The sequence below is a fragment of the Salvelinus namaycush genome, chromosome 7 (assembly GCF_016432855.1).
Source record: "Salvelinus namaycush isolate Seneca chromosome 7, SaNama_1.0, whole genome shotgun sequence".
Classification (NCBI taxonomy): Eukaryota; Metazoa; Chordata; class Actinopteri; order Salmoniformes; family Salmonidae; genus Salvelinus; species Salvelinus namaycush.
Window position 1 is genome coordinate 40,876,308 of NC_052313.1, and position 16,349 is coordinate 40,892,656.

The following is a 16,349-nucleotide window of genomic DNA, read 5'->3' on the forward strand; positions in this document are numbered from 1 at the left end:
CTTGATGCAAATGTAACAGCTGTGCGTGTGCCTGTCTTTAATGGAAAAGGATTTGCACATGAGCAGAATGCATAAAGAGGCTTTATACGGTCGTGATTAGTGCTGAAAGAGCTTATACTTTGTAAAATCACATTGTAATTCATTCATATGTTTGAACTAGTTGGCTAGCAATTGGTATTGAATATGGAGCTATTTGCAACAGTTGATCAGGGGGGTTGCATTTTGGACATGTCCCATCTGAACCTGGAGAATTTAAATTTGGACACTGTCGGTGACGAACGGAGGAGAGTGACCCAACAACTCTACCTGTATAACAACCGACTGACAGTGTTTCCTGCTTCGGTATGTCTGTTCTCCAAATTGGAAGTTCTGGATATAAGCAACAATGGATTAACTGTTCTCTGTGAGGACATTCAACGTTTGTCAAACCTCAAAACACTCATAGCCAAGAACAACCGTTTGAACGAATTTTCGTTCCCAAAGGAATTTGGGTCCATGCAGATAGACACATTGAACTTCAGTGGGAACATGTTTGAAGAGGTGCCCATTCAGTTTCTAAAACTCCAGCGATTAAAATATCTGTCTCTTGGGGGTAACAGACTCAAAGCTATCCCCGCAGAGATAGAAAATATTACCAGGTAAGAATACCGATACATTATAGCGGTAACAATTTAGGCTAACGGTATTTGTTACAATGCAACTAACTGCCTACACGGTAGTACCCCATGTAACGTTTTAACAAACTATCTGTACACAGCTATGCATGACGAAGTGAGGTTGTTGAAACTTAGATGAGCTTTTAAGCTTCTGAGCTTATAAACTCTTAGCTTCTAATAACCCAACGTTGGGACACTCAAATGTGAATAAAGAAATTGCCATATCAAGGTTATGTTGCCCTTATCATATATATTTTAGTAATTTAGCATACACTCTTATCCAGAACGACTGATAGGAGCCATTGGGGTTAAGTGCCTTGCTCAAGGGCTCATCGACAGATTGTATACCTAGGTCAAGGGTTCAAACCAGCAACCTGTCACTTACTAGCCCATCACTCTTAACCACTAGGCTACCTGCCACCCTACCTGATAATAGCATGCTCATAATAACCATTATGTAGTAGTAGGCTAGAATTATAAGCTCTGTTGGTGTCTTAATGAAATGACTGGGCCTCCATTACTGCAGCCGTAATTTCATAGTGTGCATTCAGGAACTAGATGGTGAGGGTTAAGATAACGGGCAAATAAGTTTGCATAAAATCAATACTGTTGCTGTATTCACCTAGATAGGTTCCACATGAGCATGTGGTTCCTGATCATGTCCTGCATGATGGTACAGGAGGTCATAGTCTCCATCTTGGTGCTGCATTGACACACTTCTTTGGAGTCGGCTCATCAGTGTGGCTTAGCCTGTCTGGCTGGCTGTGTGCCATGTTACAAAATCAGGTCATTTGACATATTGCCTTACCACAGTAGGGGACTGGCACCGTGAGAGGAACATGGGGGTTCAGGATTTGGAACAGAGTGGAGAATAAGTTATAGAATAAAGACAAGATGAAAAGGTCCATTGGACGCCCACAGCATCCTTCAGACTGTATTGTAGCTAAGTTAGCAGCTGTGCTTTGCATCATAAGGCCTTCCCTCTTGACGTTTCTATCATAGGATCTCTCTTTCTCTCTCTCGATCTCTCGATCTCTTTCTAAAAAAGAGAAGACGTTTCACAGAGTTATTTTTACAATCATCTCACCTCTTCTGTATATCTTCCATTGACATAAAATTGTCAAACACTGGAGTTAAATTCCGAACGGTCCTTCTATCTCCTCTCTCTTTCTTCTGTTGTCAGCTTGTTTAGAGAAAGTTGGCAGGTGTTCTGGAGGTGTTCAAGAGTGTAGTGTGTGTGTAAAATTATCACAGCGGTTCTCCAAAAACAAACAGATCCCTCAGTCCAATACAGCCTGTCCTCCGGGATCTTTGAACCCTGGAATTTCAACATGCTTCTTCTGTATTTAGACTCAAACTGTTTGGCCATTCTTGACCTTTGAACATTGTGCATTATATAATCCACATGATTTTTTGGGGGGCTGTAGAAAACTGGTTCAATTTAAGATCCTATATCTGTATGTTAATTTAGCAATGTTCCCTGTCATTCCAAGTGTGAAGAAAAACACTTTTCTCTGATCTGATGCAGTCTGGAGATGCTTTATTTGGGTGGGAACCTCATCATCTCCATCCCCCCAGAGCTGGCCAACCTTCGCGGTCTCAGATACTTGGTCCTTTGTGACAACCGGATACAGAGTGTACCCCCCCAACTCACAAGGTGAGGGCCATCCCATAGGAGAAACACTGATTTTACATAATTTGCTCATGTGACCAACAGTTTTTTGTTGTTGTTTTACTTAGGTCTCCTGTGTGTCATAAGACTGTGTTAGCCTGCTGAGCTAAAGCCATGATTAACGGTCATGTCTGAATATGTCTGTTTGTAGACTCTACTCCCTGCGCTGCCTCAGTCTCCATAACAACCTACTTACCTACCTACCACGGGAGATCCTCAGCCTGGTGCACCTGCAGGAGCTCAGTCTCCGCGGCAACCCCCTGGTGGTCCGCTTCATCAAGGACATGACTTACGACCCTCCCTCCCTGTTGGAGCTGGCCGGACGGACCATCAAGTCCCGCAACCTGCACTACCACCCCAATGACCTGCCTGGAAACCTGGTGCACTACCTGGACCTGGCCAGCAAGTGTCCCAACCCTAAATGTACCGGTAAGTGGAGGAGAGGGGACAGGTTTAAGTTACATACTTATGTACTAGTATTTGTGAGTGGATCAGAGGAGGCTCGTCCAGGGAGGAAGAGAAGGCTGGTCCTCCTCAATAATTTGAGGAAAAATTCAAATAAAACATTCTTTGTAAATAAAATCACACCTTGAGATATTTCTATTGCTCTCATATTGTTGTGCTACTTCTTCCTCTCAGGTGTGTACTTTGACTCGTGTGTGAGGCACATCAAGTTTGTGGACTTCTGCGGGAAGTATCGGCTACCCTTCATGCACTACCTGTGCTCCCCAGAATGCACCTCTCCCTGCAGCTCCAACCCGCAGAGCGACGCTGAGTCGGAGGACGAGAAGTGCGTGTCGGCCGACAGGCTGCAGAGAGTGCTCCTGGGATAGAAGAAAGTGAAAGGACCTCGAGTTCACTGACACACATACTGGATGATGGACAGTTTCCATGACTCCCCAACTGACCTGACTAACCCAACTTCTCCTGTGCCAAACACGATAAACACTGACACTGAGCTGTTCACCTACAATACAGTGCCACTTTCAACATGAGATGTAGGATTCCTCAAGGACTGATTGTAACGTATATTAACCACAGTTTATTGTTGATATTTCGAGCCGTAGTGTTTTAAACATCTAACTGAAGCTTATGGAGTACTGATTTTGTTGTAGAGCACTCATCAAATGTATTTTCATGTACATCCTCAGTTTGTAGTTTCTGTGTTAACATGAAGGGATGAATGAATTGTATGTAAAATTGATTTTCTTTACAATATAGATTCAGAAACACAGAATGTGTTTCATGCTTGTTTTAAATCACCTCTCTTCTTAAGTTACCCTTTAATCGTCATACTTCTGTTGACACTTTGGCTGCTCGCCACATGCAGTCCTAATATACAGTAGTCTCTGTCACATTTACACACCATGCATTAATGCCTTCCCTTACCTCACAAAACAACCATTTTTGTTGTTACTAACCAAGGGGAAAGATGTGTATGTTAATGTGATTTCTTGTTCAAAGAGACTAATCCAGAGCTTGTACTGTGAATTAAATGTTTGTTTGATCATTTATTTGAATAAATTGAAATGAATATTTATATATTCTGTTTATTTTATACATACAGTGTATCAATGATATGAGTACTGTTCTGTTAACTGGATACATAAGATAATGCTTTTTTTTTTTTTTTTTTTTTTTAAATGTTATGAACCTTTATTTAACTAGGTAAGTCATTTTTAAGAACAAATTCTTATTTACAATGACGGCCTACCAAAAGGCAAAAGGCCTCCTGCGGGGACGGGGGCCTGGGATTAAAAATAAATAAAAATATAGGACAAAACACACATCACGACAACACTACATAAAGAGAGACCTAAGACAACAACATAGCATGGCAGCAACACATGACAGCAACACATGGCAACAACACAACATGGTAGTAGCACAAAACAGGGTACAAACATTATTGGGCACAGGCAACAGCTCAAAGGGCAAGAAGGTAGAGACAATACATCACGCAAAGCAGCCACTGTCAGTAAGAGTGTCCATGATTGAGTCTTTGAGCGAAGAGATTGAGATAAAACTGTCCAGTTTGAGTGTTTGTTGCAGCTGGTTCCAGTCACTAGCTGCAGCGAACTAAAAAGAAGAGCGACCCAGGGATGTGTGCTTTGGGGACCTTTAACAAAATGTGACTGGCAGAACAGGTGTTGTATGTGGAGGATGAGGGCTACAATAGATATCTCAGATAGGGGGGAGGGAGGCCTGAGAGGGTTTTATAAATAAACATCAACCAGTGGGTCTTGCGACAGTTATGCAGAGATGACCAGTCTACAGAAGAGTATAGACTGCAGTGATGTGTCCTATAAAAGAGCATCGGTGGCAAATCTGATGACAGAATGGCAAAGAACATCTAGCCACATCTAGCTGTTCATACCCGTGGCAATAATTATTCCAATGTGAAGAATTTAGCATGATGTACTTTCATTCATAAAAAAAAGTGTAGTATTTCATGATATTGTTTTTGTTTCATTTTATTCTATTTCTGTGTCCAGGTTGCGTTAAAGTTGGCCCTCAGGCAGCAAAGCAGCTCCAAACCATAACGCCACCGCCTCCATGCTTTACAGTTGGTTTGATGTTCTTCTGTTCAAAGGCAGTGTTTATTTTTTGCCAAAGATGGCATTTAGCATTGCGGCCAACGACTCTACCTTTGACTCATCTGTCCAGAGCACATTGTTCCAGTAGTTTTGGTCTTTACTCAGGTGTCGTCTGGAATTTTCTCCATTTGTAGATGATCTGTCAGATAGTGGAACGATGTACTTCGAATTGCTTAGAAATTGATTTGTAAACCCTCCCAGACTCACAGTGTCATGTCCTGACCATAGAGAGCTTTTTGTCGTTGTCTCTGATTGGGGATCATATTTAGGTAGCCATTTCCCCATTTCCCCAAAATTCCCCATGTCTTCTAGTTGCCTGTGAGCACTAGTGTTGAGCGTCATGTTTCGTTTATTCGCGTTATTGTTTTCCCTTTGAGTTTTCTCTTCTAAATAAAAGGATGGAAACATACCACGCTGCGCCTTGGTCCAATCATTATGACGGACGTGACACACAGGCATCAATAATCTTTCTTCTGAGGGCCTCGGATAGGTATTTTGATCTTTGCATGATGTGTTACCACACACCCATATGGTTAAGACCAAACTAGACCAAGTTTCTAATCTTTACGGAAGGCTTGACCCTCCCAAGGTACTCTCTAATGATTTCCTAATCATTGTCACCTGTTTTGGTGCACCTGATCCTAATTTTAGCCATTTTAGGTAGGGGTGTACACATTTTTTCTGCATATGGAAATTCCATTTTTGTTTATTTTAATTGCCTAACACTTTCAAAGTAAACGTTTTTGTGTGATTTGTTAAATTGGGTTACCTTTATCAATGAATGTGGTTGGAATTTTGCAAAAATATCCATGTGTACAAATATGTACAAAATTAATTAATTAAAAGACCACTTTCCAAAGGGTGTATTTACTTTTTCACATGACTGTATTTCAGTTAAGTTATTTTGTCTTCGATATTGTTGATGAACATGTAAGACGACGACAACAACAACAAATGAAGCATTCATAATCTGATACCGTGGCCATCCCTTTACCGTGTTCTTAAACGGCTCTTAATTGGGTGGTAAAGTAATCCTGCGGATAAAGAGATTGCTCTGAATGCGCTTGCAAAAATCTCAATTTCTCTGTGCCCGGCTTGCACTCTTCAACCCTACAGAACTGAAGTGGCAGTGCCAGTTGTATGATGACACGTCTCTATTGCGATATACTTATAGGTGAGTGAAAAAAAAATCCCCATGTCTTCTAATTTGAAGGGGTGAGGATAGAAGTCGCAGGTGGCCAAGGGAAGTCCAAAGACAACTGTATAAATGAAAAATAACACCTTGCTTCTTCTGTAAAACTACCCATCGAAGGCTCTCACCATTAACGTTAATCAACTCCTGGAACTGTAGAATTCTGATATCAGGGAACTGTTATCTCATTATGGAGTTGAATTGCTTCATTTATGCATTCCAAAGCAATACTGTCACATTTGTGTCTGGGCTGAAGTACAGTACATCTATCTGGGCACTTTTTTTCAGTAGTGTTCAACTGGGAGGCAGCTGCGTGGGAAGATAGTTGAAGATGGTATGGCTCATAAAGATACCTGAGGTCATCTATCTATGAGTTTCTATAGATAAGACAGCACTATGAATGTGTAGAACTGCATATATGAGAATGTGCTGACTACAGTGGGCGGGACATGTTACGTGACATTTTAAACTTAATGTGTAAAATCAGTGGTGGAACAAGTACTCAATTGTCATAATTGATTAAAAAAAGTAAAGATACTGTACCTTTAATAAAAAATTACTCAAGTAAAGTATAAGTCACCCAGTAAAATACTACTTGAGTAGAAGTCTAAAAGTATAAGTTCTTAAGTACAGTGGTGAAAAAAAGTACTCAATTGCCATACTTCAAAATAAAAAAGTTAATGCTATACATCAATTTCCTTATATTAAGCAAACCTGACAGCATGATTAACTTTTTTTTCTTTACGGACAGACGGGCACACTCCAACACTCAGACATCATTTTCAAATGCAGTATTTGTCTTTAGTGAGTCCGCCAGATCAGAGGCAGTAGGGATTACAACGTGTTATATTGACAGGTGTGTGAATTGGATCATATTGCTGTCGTCTGAGTAACGTTGTAATTCCCAGAACTGTAGTAGCCTATCACGTTTCCTCTTATGTTGTATCCAGGACTTCAATGAATGGAAAGCTGAGTAAATAATGCCCTCTTGTGGTGTAAAGGAGTCATGACACCACCACTGTAAAGTTGCAGCTCGACAGACCACGTGTTGTCAGATCCAGACCCTTTACCTGTCAATGGTTTGATCTTGTGAGTTATAAGAAGAGGAGGTTTTTCCTATTGTTTAACAAAAACTACATCTCCACGCGCAGTGTCAAGAAGAGCCATGTCTCTAGCATATGTCCTCCAGTCTTTCTGGATCAATCAAGAGAAAAAAAGATCATAGCACCTGAAAAAGAATGTACCTTGTGTTGACTTGGGTTCTTATTCTTGTCCTTGAACATGAACCAATGGTAAATTAGCTGTACGACTCTGTGAAAAGAACCTGTCATTACGGTGCTTTGTTATGAGTTTCCCAAATTACATAATTAATATTCTCTGACAAGATACAGAGGGAAAGAGGAATGAGGAGCACACAGACATTGCAGGAGAAAGGATTGTAGCAACCTGGGGCAAAACTTTCACTGGGGGCGGGACATGTCCCCCCCCCACATTCTGAAATTGCATTTCTGTCCCCCCCAGTTTTATAATTGGAATGTGATACAAAACGAGGCTGCGGTGTACTTTAGGACCATGCAGACGCCTCCGAGCGGTCAGGGATATTATTTTAAAAATAATAATAAAATGTCCCCCCCCACTTCTAAAACCAAAGTTGAGCCCCTGGTAGCAACTATGCTTTGACTGTATTGAACAGCCTCACAAAGAGTCTGCATGGCATGCTGGGAAAGTATTCCTCAGGTCCTGCCACTGCATAAATACCAAGGCCTGTCTATGTAAAGCCTAGTTGTTTCACTGAATGACACCTCCCACTGGGCACACACTGGTTGAAACAACGTTGATTCCACGTCAATTCAATGAAATTATGTTGAACCAACGTGGAATAGACGTTGAATTGAAGTCTGTGCCCAGTGGGCTACGCTTCAGCAGCTCTGTAAATGTAAAAACACTATAATGAGTAGACCTACCAGGCCTGACTTTACTGCAGCAGTCCACCCAAGTGAAAATATAGAGTAGGTCTAATCAGCACCACTTAAAAGCAGGTGCCCACCCATGATTTTATTAGGCTATAAAATTCTTGGCAGAGTTTCCCTCTGTGGATTTTGCAGTACTCCCGGTTGGGATTGGAGATCCTCCTGGCATTTAAAAATGTTGATGGAATATGATTTATGGAACTCGTTGCTGCCCAGGCTCCATAATGACTCAGCAGGAATCCCACTCAATTACCTACACACATGGAGCTAAGCACCTAGTTACTGTGGAGAAGAGCCTCCTCACTCAAACTCAGTCTCATCTGCATCTGCAACACCTGGCAACACAATAGTCTCTCGGCAAGCCAACAACTAAAATACAGCAAATCTACCACTTATTGAACACTTTATTGAAATAGTGTGTCTTAGAGCATCAATCAACCTTGTCTCAATATACACTGTCCCATTGAACACTGACATAACTTGCCCGAAATCAAAATCATTATAGAACATTGTAGAGCCATCAATTTTGTTTTAGATTTTCTGCCATACTCCGGACAATGATTCTTTGTTTGGTTAAGGTGTCAGTTTCCATATATCTATCAAATAGAAATGTGACGTTACGAAATATACAAGCAATATTGCAGGAAAATACATTTTAGATACAAATGTTGCTTGTGAAAATTTACTGGGGAATTTTTTTTAATTCATGAATTCAAGACTTTCTGCGTTCCATTAGTCGTGTCCTGAACATCAGAAAACCCTCATATTAATTTCCTCAAGTGTTTTGCTTGATGGAATACCTTGACTTTTATTTCAAAAAGGTTTCTAAAATGATGACATGTCATTGTGACCAGAGCTTAGCAATTAGCCATTAGCTTTTCAACACATTTAGCTAAAGGTGGGTGAGAGAACTTTTTATAAAAATAAAAAAAAATTGCGGGGGGAGTTTAAAGAGAGATGTGTTGATGATGATAGCTGGAGGCACTGTGTTGCTATGAAGGCAACAGCTACATCCATTTACCCTGACTGCTCCCATTATGGATGCAGACTTTTTGTGCTGAATTATGATCGCCAAGAGCCAGCCTTAGAGACAGACATAAATATAGCCCACTGCTGCTGTGGGTTATGAGCATGTGCGTTTACAGCACTTGAATCTTAGATCGACTGGATTTCTTGGTCAGTGGGAATGTACGTAATTGTTTTCATAGGGCCTATTACACATTGGATAACTAAATAAAATCACGCTTCTAAATCTAATATTTCTTCTAGTTTAAATGATCCTGTTGTCCAAGTCCAGATGCCACCATAAATGGTCTAGCTAGCCTGTGTCCCATGCCATTATAATCTGTAGCATAATGATAGGAACATTTCTCTCCCTTAAGATTTTCCATTAAACTGTAATGTGTCCCACATCTGTCATCCTTGAAGAGGACGCAAAGAGGAAACCCATCAACCTGCCTGTTACTCATACTAAGCTTACCTGAAGTAATTCAGGGTCTACTCACACCAGAATGAACAATGAATGGATGAATGAATATATCTGGGTAATAAACTACACAGTTTACTTCTGGATTATCTTTCAGACTACAAGGTATTTAAAGAATGATGTAGTACAGAAACATCCTTCCACTAGCGCAGTCTGGCTGGTGCACCATCACTCTTCATGTCTACATCCTTCATGTAGCCTACCTGGTTGTAGCCTACCTGGGAGTTGCTAGAGCACAATGAGACAAGGACATCCCGGCCGGCCAAACCCTCCCCTAACCCGGACGATGCTGGGCTAATTGTGCGCCGCCTCATGGGTCTCCCGGTCACAGTCGGCTGTGACATAGCCTGGGATCGAACCGGGGGCTGCAGTGGTGCCTTAGCACTAATTGTTGAATTGACCATTTCCAACTTGTTGTGTAATGTGTATGACCAATGAGCACCCCGATACGCTTTATATATAATTTCTCTTCATATGACAAGGTTTGAAAACAATTTGCCAGTAGATTGCCGACTTGATGCATGATGATTACTGCTAGCTTGCTAGCTAAGATTTTGAAAGTATGATGTTGACATGATCAGTCCAATCAAAGCTATGGTAGACATAACGTGATCTGATGTAATTTTATCTGTGGCTAATGACCTTGAGTCTTCTTGGATGGGCACTTCTAATGTAAGTCTATGGCAGCAACCAGGGGGCTTGCTGTGACGTAGTGTCCCCATGAGTGACAGAACACTGAGCCAATTACGGCGCAACTAGAGAACATTATCAACCCCTACGCTCCGTATTTTCCGTTGGCTGTCCCATCACCACAGAAAGCACTGAGCTAGGCTAAAACGCCTGCATTTTGGAGCTGCTTTACTCAAGAAAGCAAAAAAAAGACCATGTTTGTATGCGGCTTTATTAACTCAAAGTTCTTTTGTTTTTTTTACACTGTTCGCGAACTGATATGTGAAATGTATTAATGACATGTTTTTTAAAATATTTATCTTATAGCTAAACAGGTGGGGCTCTGCCCTGAATGACGGGTCGCAACTGGTCCAATCAATTTAGCTAAATATCATGTGGTAGTCCATGGTACTGATTTATTTCTCTGTGTGTGTGCGCAAGTAAAAACACCCTACTTATAAACTAGTTGAACACCAATGCTATCCTCCTCTTTCATGTTGGCAAAACGATCTATGGCTCTGTCATACAGTACACTTTTAGTTTTCGTTGTCATAGGCTATCTAGCTAAAATGCTTGCTAGCCTAACTTTCTCGCAAGGGCAACAATGAACCTGCTAAATTAGCTAACTAGGCTACATGTAGGCCACATATTGAACTTCAATTGTCTCAGGCCAGTGGCAAAACATATTAATTCATGGTTAGATCAGAATCACCATCACAATCATTGGCCTGTACAGAGAATTAAGTCCAACTCCCCATCTCCATCCATGGCTTAGGAAATGGCCGATTTATTGGTGTAAAGCCAAATCCAAACTGGCCTCTCTTGGGGGGCGTTTTTCTGCACCAGGACAACCCACAGTTGAGCTCAGCTCAATGCTGATTGGCTAATTATTTTATCAAGGGAGGCCAAATGCTTGCTGGCATCAATCATACTCTTTTGGTCCAGACAGCATCAGATACAGTGCCTTCAGAGAGTATTTTCCACATTTTGTTACGTTACAGCCTTTTTCTAAATTAGATTTTTTTTTTTTACTCAGCAATCAACACACAATACCCCATAATGACAAAGCGAAAACAAGTTTTTAGAAATTTTCGCAATAAAAAAAAAACAGACATACCTTATTAAGTATTCCGACCCTTTGCTTTGAGACTCGAAATTGAGCTCAGGAATATTCTGTATCCATTGATCATCCTTGAGATGTTTCTACAACTTGATTGGAGTCTACCTGTGGTAAATTCAATTGATTGGACATGATTTTGAAAGGCACACACCTGTCAGTGCATGTCAGAGCAAAAACCAAGCCATGATCTGGGGAAGGGTACCAAAAAACTTCTACAGCATTGAAGGTCCCCAAGAACACAGTGGACTCCATCATTCTTAAATGGAAGAAGTTTGGAACCATCAAGACTCTTCCTAGAGCTGGCTGCCCGGCCAAACTGAGCAATAGGGAGAGAAGGGCCTTGGTCAGGGAGGTGACCAAGAACCCGATGGTCACTCTGCCAGAGTTCTAGAGTTCCTCTGTGGAGATGGGAGAACCTTCTAGAAGGACAACCATCTCTGCAGCACTGCACCAATCAGGCCTTTATGGTTGAGTGGCTAGACGGAATGTACTCCTCAGTAAAAGGCACGACAGCCCTCTTGGAGTTAGCCAAAAGGCCCCGACAGACTCTCAGACCATGAGAAACAAGATTCTCTGGTCTGATGAAACCAAGTTTGAACTCTTTGGCCTGAATGCCAAGCGTCACGTCTGGAGGAAACCTGGCACCATCCCTACAGTGAAGCATGGTGGTGGCAGCATCATGGTGTGGGATGTTGTTCAGCGTCAGGGACTGGGAGACTAGTCAGGATCGAGGCAAAGATGAACGGAGCAAAGTACAGAGAGATCCTTGATGAAAACCTTCTCCAGGGCGCTCAGGGCCTCAAACTGGGGCGAAGGTTCACCTTCCAACAGGACAATGACCCTTAGCACAAAGCGTAGACAACGCAGGAGTGGCTTCAGGACAAGTCTCTGAATGTCCTTGAGTGACCCAGCCAGAGCCCGGACTTCAGCCAGATCGAACATCTCCCCATCCAACCTGACAGAGCTTGAGAGGATCTGCAGCGAAGCATGTAGCGTCATACCCAAGAAGACACTATGCTGTAATCGCTGCCAACGGAGCATCAACAAAGTACTGAGTAAAGGGTCTGAATACTTATGTAAATGTGATATTTCACTTTTTTATTTTTAATAAATTAGCAAACATTTCTAAAAACAAATTGTTTGCTTTGTCATTGTGGAGTATTGTGTAGATTGATGATGGAAAAAACGATTTAATCAATTGTAGAATAAGGCTGTAATGTAACAAATTTTGGAAAAAGTCAAGGGGTCTGAATACTTTCCGAAGGAACACATACTGAAACAGAAGGGAGCTGTTTCGCTCGCTTGGACGCTTTCTCTGGTGAGAATCAGACACTTGCGAATTGACGGAACATTATTAAAAGAAAGCGAGAAACGAAAGGGAATGTTTTTTAAATTTGTTTTATTTGTCAAATATTTGGCTAAGCCTGGCTTTCCTTGGCACCCATGAATACACTCTACTGCACCATTATGTGGTATGTCGAAATACCTTTAAATACATTTTTTCTTGACAGTAGCGGCAGTAGACTACAGACATAAACGCGCTCAATGGGCTTGCGTTCTCTACACAAATTTCGTATGGATTCGCTTTGGATTGGTCGACGTGACCTCCTCGCGTCTGATTGAGCGTGCACAATTCGATATTCCCGTAGTTCAAGATTTGCGTAGAGGGTCGTCACTAGTTACCACAGTCACAAAGTCATAAACCCCGCCCATTTCTAAAATGTATTTTCTTAAAATGTGTTTTTAATCCCAACCGTATGGCCTAATCATGGCCTGAAATTAAGAAAAAAATGTATGTTTTCTTTTCATGAATCTTTACAATAGTGGCGCTTGACTTTGTGGCTGTGCTATCTAGTGGAAATCGTGAAAAGAGATTCACCCACTCAATAGTTTAAGTAATTTGCGTTGTTTTGGTCGTAGTCTGACAAAGAGAAGTAGCAGACAGAGAAAGAAGGAATCTAAAGAGAATTTCAGATTTAGTGGAGCTGTATCATGACTATTTTCAACAAAAAAATACATTTGCGATAGTCTTTCACGTCGCCGTCAGCCAGCAAGGACTATCGACAATTGCTTCCGTGTTTATGGGGGCGAAGTTGTCACAGAAACGTCCGTGCGTTTCTTTCGGCCTAAAATCGTGAATTTTGTTCATTTGTGTCCGATTTGAATGTTGGTCGGTCTGAGACTGGGAGCCGCCATGGCTGGTGCTGTCGGATCCTTTAGTCTCCATATAAGAATATGAAGATTTGCTATTGGACCTAATATTGTTTTATTTGCGGAATCATTCAACGTAAGCAGACCTATCGTTCATGCCACTGTATGTAGCCTATTCCTGTTTACGGTTTCTTTTTTTAAATGTACTGACTCAGGCCGTTATTTTATAGAATGCCTTTATAACGTTAGCCTAGGTAAGTGAAAAGAACATACAAAATAAAAGGAATGACAGATTCTTGCTGAATGTGGCTGGACGACAGCTCGAGACCTGACACAGCTGACCGGTTCGAAATTAGTTTGCTAGCGAGCGAGCTAGCTGGCTGGCTAGCTCGTGCTACAACGATATAAGAAGAAGCAGACCTTTATCGTGGAATTGGCTACCGATTTTCTTTTAAATCGAAGACTAATAGAACGGGAAAGTCAAAACACTAATAGTACTGGAAAAAAAGTACGATTCGACTGAAAACGAAGCAGGGATATCTTGGATTGGAATATGTCGGGCCGGCCCAGAACCACCTCCTTTGCGGAGAGCTGCAAGACAGTGCCGCAGCCCTCAGCATTTGGCAGTATGAAAGTCAGCAGTAAGTATGACCATAGAGCTAAACGCTAGTTTACGACAACGAAAAATCTGAAATGTTCTCTGTGCTTTTTTTGTCATAATACTCTGCTGCTGCTATTATGAGACAAGGGTACATTATTGATATATTGGAGTGGACTAGGCCTAGCCTAATTCACATTTAATACTGAAATGCCATATGGGTCCACACATATTTTCAGACAGTAACGTTACTCTCCCATTCACTGTCTAAGTCATTTGCTTAGTTAACCGTTGTCACCTAGACCCAACCAGTGCTCTTAGAGCCACCGTCTGGTATTTTGCATGACGTTATTAGCATTATGTCTGGGATTATTGAGAAACGTGATCATACAAAATGTAAATGGATGGTAAGATATCATTGGAGCTTTCCAAATGATCACTGATCATATTATTAACGACCATAAAATAGCCTAGATGCGAAAGTATCTTTGCTTGTAGTGCTCAGTGTGTAAGCTGAGTGATCACTGCATTTGAGCCTTACCTCTACTCTAGAGATTGACCCCTTGATTTTTGGGAGTACCAAAACAATGGATTGGTGAAAGAGCTGATAGGGCATGCCTAGGGGAACACTGTCATGTCCAATCCACTCATTCCCCACCCTGCAGCTCTGAGGCAGACACACCATTGGTAGTGTTGATCGAGCTCTCTCGGGTATCGAGCAGGGTTAGGTCAGATGAAGCCCCGGGGCTGCAGAATTAATCCAGACCAGTAGACTTAAAGAGAGGACTGTCCACTGGATTGGAGAGCCTACAGTACGTACTGCAGGTCGGTTTTGCTAGACTGTTGGGTCAGGTGTGACCCACAGTATCATTGGTCTTTGCCAAAGGGTTTGTGAAAGTGGGATAAAAACCTAAAACGTTGCTTAACTTTTCTGTAGGATTCCATTGTAGCTCCATTTCATTATACTCACATCTAATGTCAATATAAGATTGCTTGGTTCATCAAAATAATAACTGGCACATAGGAGCATCAGCCTTTCACCAAATTAATTGATCTTCATCTAAATTCTCTATACTGGATGCTTTAGCTGCATAGGTCTACTTCTAGTAAAGCTTCAACATCTGGTAAATGAGGCCAGTTCTGACTACTACTACTATTGGAGCTTCACACACAGCCAGCCAGGTCACACAGCTCATCAGCACTTTGTTCAGCTCAATAATTGACAAGTTGCTCAGCGGATGGAGAGCTGCTGGCCCCTGCTCTGCCGTGCAGCATCAGCAGACCCCAGAAAATGGGGGCAGCACCGGGACTTTCTGATTGGTCCGCAGCATCTGGTGTCTGCCTACGTCTCTGAAGATATCCATGGTTGGTCATATGACTCCAGCCAGTCAGTCCTGACCTGCTAGTGCTTTTTAAAATGTCTGTCTACAGAAAAGCCTGGTCAACCCTTGGAGAGCAAATAACTGTCTCGTTTCAACACATCGACTTAATTACATTATAAATAGGCCAAAACCAAGTTCCCATCTTTGGAGAGTCATCCTGTTTATGTGTGCACATAAGATGACAGTGGGCTATGATCTTTTTTTCTCTCACATCAGTGTAGACTTACAAGTCTTGACATAAACTTTTTAGCCAATTGTCCTAGGACAGATCATTTTTTTTCTTGTCCAAAAGATCAAGTCACTTGTCCTCTTTACAAAATACTAAACATATTTTTTACCATAGAGAATCAGACAAAAATATAGGCAACACACTGCCTATTGGCTTTTTTAAGGCTCTCCTGGAGGATGGTTGGCCCCCCTTGGTAGCCTATAAAATATTGCAACATTACAATGACAACCAAGTACTTATGTTTTTATGAAATAATTCCCTACAGGGCTCGAAATTAAGAGCGTCCCGTCATCCCTGGGACGATGAAAAAACATGTCTACAGTCCAAAACAGACTCTGGGACAGTTATGGGACCACTGCACATATATTTTTTATAAACAGCAATGAGGCTGATGCAGCAGGTCAGACCGTTTAGCTTAAAATGTTGATAAATATTTATTACTTCATATTATAAGCTCAACAATGCGCACATGGCTGTAGGCTATGCATGAATGTTCCAAAATGCAATATGGGGGAAACACTGCGTGCGGTACGCTTTTGAGACAATCTGTTTAATGTGACAGAGATGAAAATATCCTTTAGAAATTAAGAAATAGGGGAGTTTTAAAGATGCGTCAACTAGCATGGG

The 16,349-nt window shown here is 41.5% G+C and overlaps 2 protein-coding genes across 5 annotated transcripts in view; both read left to right on the forward strand.

The window, feature by feature from the left end:
• Positions 1 to 12: 12 nt before the first annotated feature.
• On the forward strand, positions 13 to 3,870 carry LOC120051239 (leucine-rich repeat-containing protein 58-like). Its single transcript, XM_038997993.1, has 4 exons — positions 13 to 638; positions 2,185 to 2,313; positions 2,480 to 2,757; positions 2,968 to 3,870. The coding sequence occupies exons 1-4, from the start codon at positions 184 to 186 to the stop codon at positions 3,159 to 3,161; spliced, it is 1,056 nt and encodes a 351-aa protein (XP_038853921.1). The 5' UTR covers positions 13 to 183; the 3' UTR covers positions 3,162 to 3,870.
• Positions 3,871 to 13,272: 9,402 nt separating this feature from the next.
• Positions 13,273 to 16,349, forward strand: part of LOC120051240 (glycogen synthase kinase-3 beta-like) — a 51,215-nt gene continuing 48,138 nt past the window's right edge. For all 4 annotated transcript variants that reach the window (XM_038997994.1, XM_038997996.1, XM_038997995.1 and 1 more), the window contains exon 1: positions 13,273 to 14,154. In XM_038997994.1, coding sequence (XP_038853922.1) covers positions 14,067 to 14,154 — 88 coding nt within the window. In that variant the 5' untranslated portion in view covers positions 13,273 to 14,066. The remainder of the gene's footprint in view (positions 14,155 to 16,349) is intronic.